The sequence below is a fragment of the Leptonychotes weddellii genome, chromosome 5 (assembly GCF_054177405.1).
Source record: "Leptonychotes weddellii isolate Sample4059 chromosome 5, ASM5417740v2, whole genome shotgun sequence".
In the NCBI taxonomy this organism is placed as follows: Eukaryota; Metazoa; Chordata; class Mammalia; order Carnivora; family Phocidae; genus Leptonychotes; species Leptonychotes weddellii.
The window spans coordinates 36,137,938-36,145,181 of record NC_138373.1 but is presented as its reverse complement, the minus strand read 5'-3'; the positions used below and the strand labels follow the sequence as shown (position 1 = coordinate 36,145,181).

The 7,244-nt window shown below is 42.8% G+C and overlaps 1 protein-coding gene across 14 annotated transcripts in view; it reads right to left on the bottom strand.

Annotated features, from left to right (window-relative positions):
* The window catches only part of ZMYND11 (zinc finger MYND-type containing 11), a 130,634-nt gene that overhangs the window by 14,874 nt on the left and 108,516 nt on the right, over positions 1-7,244 (bottom strand). For 8 of the 14 annotated variants that reach the window (XM_081820481.1, XM_081820477.1, XM_081820484.1 and 5 more), the window contains 4 exons: positions 6,338-6,430; positions 4,126-4,213; positions 3,543-3,598; positions 413-490 (listed from right to left, as the gene is read on the bottom strand). In XM_081820481.1, the coding sequence (XP_081676607.1) occupies positions 413-490; positions 3,543-3,598; positions 4,126-4,213; positions 6,338-6,430 (315 nt within the window). The remainder of the gene's footprint in view (positions 1-412; positions 491-3,542; positions 3,599-4,125; positions 4,214-6,337; positions 6,431-7,244) is intronic. The other 6 variants (XM_081820483.1, XM_081820485.1, XM_081820490.1 and 3 more) reach the window with 3 other exon arrangements.

Below are 7,244 nucleotides of genomic sequence, written 5' to 3'. Positions count from 1 at the left end.
TAGTTTTAGATGAAGTGTTCCATGATTCATTGTTTGTGCATAACACCCAGTGCTCCATGCAGAATGTGCCCTCCTCAATACCCACCACCAGGCTAACCCATCCTCCCACCCCCCTCCCCTCTAGAACCCTGTTTGTTTTTCAGAGTCCATCGTCTCTCATGGTTCGTCTACCCCTCCGATTTCCCCCGCTTCATTCTTCTTAAGTTCCTCATTTTAAAGTCAGAAATGGATAATGATGCCAAGTTGTTAACCCTGTGTTTCAGGTTTTATGCTCATTAAAACCACATACACTATGATAGAAAAATATCTCGGAAGGATTGTAACCCTTGAGCAAACTGGAAATAAACTTCCTTAGAATAGTACATCACACACTTCAGAGGTAAAAAACAGAAAATCACAAAATTTCACATACACAAGGATAGCAGAACCAATTGTCAGGACGAGCATTTGACAAATAGAAGCAATTCTTGCAAAGCTGTAGTTCATCCAGCTAGAAAAGAAAAGCAACTATTTTAGCCTACATAAAACATGAACATTCAACTATATAAAACAGATTCGTGTAATTAACAAACATTCTCTCTCATGTGCATCATCAGTCTTGCATTTTCTTCTTAAGCTTAACCATTTCATTTTTCAATAAATACTGGGATAGCAGCCACTCTCCCGTTCATACCACCTGCATGTCTGACCTATGCTCCCAGCCTGGCCCCTGCTGTCCCACCGGTCAGCCCTCACATGAAATGCTATGTCCTCAGACAGGTCGGGCTGACCTGCCCATCATAAATACCCAGTACCGACAACAGCAGTTCTTACACTGCCTCGTTCCTCATTCTCTGCCTCAGTCCTTGTTTGCCTTCCTAACATTCTTTCACAACTTGTAAAGACATGTATTTTGTCTGTTTCTTTTTTGAGTCTTTCTTCAGAGTAAAGCCCCATGAGCAGAAAGCAGTACCTTGACCACCACTTTATCCCTAACACACTGCACAGCACAGAGCACTCAATAAATATTTGTTGAATGAGAGAAAAAAACAAAGGTCAAACTTGAAATCAAGAAACAAGAGTTTTTATATAAATTAAGACAATTTTGCAAGATTCAGTATGGTTTCATGTGAATGTGTCCAATCAAAAAGACGTTCCCTAATATATAATTCATTTATTGTATAAATAAGAACTTTGTGGTCTGGGTTTTTTTGCCTGTAAAATCTATATAGGAACTCAAACGTCAATCTTTCATTTAAAGAGCTAATATTTCTGCACAGTGAAGGAAACAATCAACAAAACAAAAAGGCAACCTAATGAATGGGAGAAGATATTTGCAAATGATATATCCAATAAGGGGTTAATATCCAAAATACATAAAGAACTACCACACCTCAAAACCAAAAAAAAAAAATCCAATTAAAAATGAACAGAGGAACTAAACAGACATTTTTCCAAAGACTGTACACTCTGAAAACTATAAAACACTGATAAGAGAAACTGAAGATGACACAAAGAAATGGAAAGGCATTCCATGTTCATGGACTGGGAGAACAAATATTGTGAAAATATTAGCAATCTACGCATTTAAAGCAATCCCTAGCAAAATACCACCAGCATTTTTCACAGAGCTAGGACAAACAATCCTAAAATTTGTATGGAACCACAAAAGACCCTGAATAGGCAAAGTAACACTGAAAAAGAAAAGCAAAGCTGGTGGCATCACAAGAGCAGTTACAGAAGAGGAAACAAACTTTCTTCGTAGAAGTTACTTAACAACTAAATCTAACTCCCAGGATTTCTGGCAGCATTATTTCCATGTATGTCAGACGTGGAAACAAAACTATTCAAGCTCTATTATAAAGCTGTGATCACCAACACAGTATGGTACTGACACAAAAACAGACACACAGATCAATGGAACAGAGAATAGAGAGCCCAGAAATGGACCCTCAACTCTATGGTCTACTAATCTTCGACAAAGCAGGAAAGAATATCCAATGGAAAAAAGACAGTCTCTTCAACAAATGGTGTTGGGAAAACTGGACAGCCACATGCAGAAGAATGAAAATGGACCACTTCCTCATACCACACACAAAAATAGACTCAAAATGGATTAAAGACCTCAATGTGAGAAAGGAATCCATCAAAATCTTAAAGAACACAGGCAACAACCTCTTTGACCTCAGCTGCAGCAACTTCTTGCTAGACATGTCTCCAAGGCAAGGGAAATAAAAGCAAGAATGAACTACTGGGATCATCAAGATAAAAAGCTTCTGCACAGCAAAGGAAAAGGTCAACAAAACTAAAAGTCAACCGACGGAATGGGAGAAAATATTCGCAAATGTCTTACCAGATAAAGGGCTAGTATCCAAAATGCATAAAGAACTTCTCAGACGCAACACCCAAAAAACAAATAATCCAGTCAAGAAATGGGCAGAAAACATAAACAGACACTTCTTCAAAGAAGACATACAAATGGCCAACAGACACATGAAAAAATGCTAAGTATCACTCGACATCAGGGAAATACAAATCAAAACCACAATGAGATAACAAGTCAGGAAACGACAGGTGTTGGTGAGGATGCGGAAAAAGGGGAACCCTCCTACACTGTTGGTGGGAATGCAAGCTGGTGCAGCGACTCTGGAAAACAGTATGGAGTTTCCTCAAAAAGTTAAAAATAGAACTACCCTGTGATCCAGCAATTGCACTAGTAGATATTTACCCAAAGGAAACAAAAACACTAATTCAAAGGGGCACATGCACCCTGATGTTTATAGCAGTGTTATTTACAATAGCCAAACTATGGAGACCGCCCATATGTCCACTGACGAATGAATAAAGAAGAGGTGGTGTATACACAATGGAATATTACGCAGCCATCAAAAAGAATGAAATCTTGCCATTTGCAACAACATGGATGGAACTAGAGAGTCTTATACTAAGTGAAATAAGTCAGTCAGAGAAAGACAAATACCATGTGATTTTACTCATATGTGGAATCTGAAGAACCAACCAACCAAACAACAAAAATAAAAGCAACTCATGAACACAGAGAACAAACTGGTGGTTGCCAGAGGGGAGGGGGGGTGGGGGGCCCCGTCAGCCATAAAGTTAGTCTGTCTCAGGGATGAGCAGGGATGCTGTCAGTCACGGCGTAATGACGCCGTGTGGTGCGGGAAGCACTACGCTTGTCCAGATGAGCAGTGAGTGATGGGTGGACTTGGAAGCCTGACATTACCACAACAATGTATGTCAACTACACTTCAACGTAAAAATAAAAAAGAGGCTAACATTTATTGAGTGTCTGCCCAGTGCCACACACCTGCCTGCCTCACGTAACCAACACCCTTGAGAGCAGTTACAGAAGAGGAAACAAACTTTCTTCGTAGAAGTTACTTAACAACTAGATCTAACTCCCAGGATTTCTGGCAGCATTATTTCCACGTATGTCAGACATGGAAACAAAACTGTATTTAAGGGAAATGGCAAAGCTGAAGGCGTGTGAGAGTGGAACTCTGGAGTGCGGCTGGTGTCGCACTGTGGGGGGTGGGCGGTACCTCGTGACAGGTGTCCTTGTACAGCATCCGTGCTATGTCCGCCTGCTCACTGTCTGCTGTAATTAAAGGCAGAGATGACCTATTACCAGTAATCTAGAAACGCAAGACGGCCCCAAGTAATACATGTAAATGTATTCTCTTTCAGGGAGACACAAGTGGACAGGTACCATTTTAAACAAAGATGTGTATTTTAAATAAAGTTCAGGCAGCAAAACAACATTTTACGGGCAGCTTTCATGCTGCTTTCAAGAGAGCACTGAACCTCTAGGTCCAGACGGCCTCTATCTTTCCCTTGGAATGATGGGACATTAATTAATCAAAGTGCTTATAAAAAGCCCCTCAACTAAGTTTATGTCTAAAACTTTAAGGAATAACGTTTTCATCATTTACTGTGCTGGAGTTCTGGGCCACTTTTATAAGCCAAAACCACATTACCAAATATTTTTGAGTTGAGACCCTGACATTATTACTTAGAAATCATTAAAGTATTAATGTTTTGAATGTATGTTCTGTCAAAGGTATTTCCCGACACGGAACGTAAATGGTATGGAGAAACATGCACAGAAAAGAAAAACCATTCAACCTCCATAGAAAATCACGGTGTTGTGCAGAAGCAGCTGAGCGTCCGCTTTGAATTCTTCGTAACTTCGGTACTTTCCTTCATTCACCTTCTGCAGAGGGCGACAGAGTCTAGTATTACACAGACAGGGTTAGAGCACGGGGACACAGCAGAACTTTCCAGGACACTATGACCGCTCCCATGTCCCACAGCACGGAAGGGACACATGTGAGGACCTGGACAAGCCCACCTGCAGCTGGAATATCACGGTCAGGCGGCCCCCGCCCACCCCGCTAAGCTGCCGGCTGAGCTCCGCCTGCCACGTGCACCTCTCATTCTGCGGCGATGAAAACACACTGCTTCTGAGCGCTGTGACGAAGGGGAACTCTGCTCAGTGCGCTAGGGAGACCCAAACTACACACCTACCATCTGTACAACACACTGTACAAAGACTGAAAAAAGACAACCACTGTTAGCCTCTGTGACGCTTTACCATGACCACGAAGAAGACACATTTATAATTCTGAAGTGGGACTGGGAACTGAATTATAAATAACTTTAAAATAAGGTCCTAGGTGCATGCCACGCAAGGGTTCCTCCTACACTAGACGCTGTATACGAAGGATTTCCATCACTGGGCTCTCTGTGCTTTGCCTTCAGCTGCCAGAGAGAAGGATTATGGAGGGAATTTGAGGGGTTTTTGCAGGGGAGGCAAAGTTTTTGGAAGAAGGGTATGGCAAAGTTATTTAGAAGTAGCAGGGAGGCATTTTCTTATCTTGGTGATACTTTTAGGAAATCAGCTTGAAAATAATGTAGACTACAAAGGCCTTTAAAGAATAGCTAAGATCCCGCCTTTCTGTTGAAATCCTCCGAGACCCACTCCAGTTGTCCTTTCTTCGAGAAGGCTTGCAGGATGCCCCCTGCTGGAGGTGCTTGCCCCTGTGTGCCATCGATGGTCATGGGGCCTATTGACAAATACTGACATCTGAGCCCCACTCTGAATTTCTGACTGCCCTGGGCTCGGTCCGCCCAGGCACTGGTGTGGTCTACAGCTCCCCGGTGATCTGATACACAACCAGCATTCTCAAAGCAACTCTGTGATTTCCAACGTTTGCACCATCGTGGCCTTGACTTTGGTCTATACTGCAAGCTCCTGAAGATATAAAGTCACGTCTTCCTCTTTCTTTTCCTTACAGTGCTGTTTGTTCATGGACGGCACTTGCTAAGCACAAAGCTAAGACACCATCAAGCCCAGCTGGTGTTCTCTACAATCAGACAGGACCCGACTAGGGGAAGCATGGAGGTGCCCTCAGGAGAAGAAGCAGCCGAGCAAAGGTGGGGGCATGAGGGGGGCAGGAAGGGCAGCTGGGCTCTTCAGTGTCCTCAGGACATTAGGGTCTAGGAAAATAGGCTTTGCTTGAGGACACGAAACCTGGGGGCAGGAGGTCAGGTGAAAACTCCTTGTTTTGTTCCAGGCTCTGCTGGCCACTTTATAGGGACCAACCTTCATTTCCCCTCTTCTACTGAACTACTACCCCTTCAGTCTTTCCCTGCAGCCAAGGGATTAAGAAACTTGTAAAATGACTTAGAATTATTCCTATGGTCTCCCTATAAACTATTATGGCCAACCACAAGGTCTTACATTCAAAATGACACGTCAAGTACAGAATTAGTAATTCAGCAACCCTAACTAGAAACATGTTAAATGTTTTAACTGGATTTTATTGCAACTTATAATTACATATTAACAAACCCATCAACAATCCTTGGCTAGGAAAGGTAAGATTAAGAACTCTAAGAATAGTTAAGTTTTCTGGTTACAATCTTTGTGTGTTCAGGTTCATTTCATTGCTTCCCAGGACTCTAGTCCTATGCTCTAATGTTTCCTTGACAGAGCCTCTGAGTAGCAGATGCTCAAGCTAAGAAACCACGTCCAGATGGGAATCCTCGAATCTGAAACATTAAGTTGACCCGACTACACGGCCTCTCAAGAAGCGACAGGGGGCTTCACACCAGGCCGTTCACCAAGGACGCCCGATGTGTGCACAGAGCAGGTACACGGCATCTATGCAGCAGCAATGCCCCCGACAGGGGCCCTGCCGCTTATGTTTTAGGAAGAGGATGGGCAGGCACTCCCTCAGGGAGGAATGGCACCAGCATCATGTGCAGTTGGGAGCTGCTGAGTCACCTGGGAGCTCTGGGTGTATCGGAAACAGGACCAAGGGCCTGGCTTTACCTCCTGTATGGTGGGGACATCGACCGCCGAGTGCACCAGCCTCCGATACATCGGGTGCTTGTTGTCCTTGCCCTTCTTATTAAGGTCTATGGCCTGAAAGGTCAGCAGATACATCACTTTCAAACACAGCCCGAGAGAGACAAGTGAAAATTTCTCAACAATAGAACTTACCAGAAAAATGTGCATGTACTATATAGTTTAATGTGACATTTTTAGGGTTTTGATAGAAAGAACATTTTGGAAAATTCCACTTCGTTTTAGACAGTATCAATGAAAATGTTCATTTTGATAAATGGAATTAAAAATGTAAAAATATTAATGTTTCTACAACAAAGGAGGCAGGAATATACAATAGGGAGAAGGACGAAAGGACCACTTTTGATTTGAATTTGAATTTCCCTGATGGCTAATGATGTGGAGCGTCATTAAAGGGTGCTGGGAAAATTGGACACTTCTTTTTTTTTGAAGATTTTATTTATTTATTTGACAGAGAGAGAGATCAAGAGAGCACAAGCAGTGGGGGGACAGGGAGGAGCAGCAGGTAGAGGGAGAAGCAGGCTTCCCGCTGAGCAGGAAGCCCGATGCAGGACTCAGTCCCAGGACCCTGGGATCATGACCTGAGCCGAAGGCAGACGCTTAACCGACTGAGCCACCCAGGTGCCCCAAAATTGGACACTTTCTTACACCACATATAAACATAAACTCAAAATGGAGTAAAGACCCAAATGTGAGATCTGAAATTATATAAATCCTGGAAGAAAACATAGGCAGTAAACTTTTGCACATCAACTTCGCAATATTTTTTGGATATGTCCCCTGAGGCAAGGGAAACAAAAGCAAAAATGAACTTTTGGGACTTCATCAAGATAAAAATCTTCTGCACAGCAAAGGAAACAGTCAACAAAAC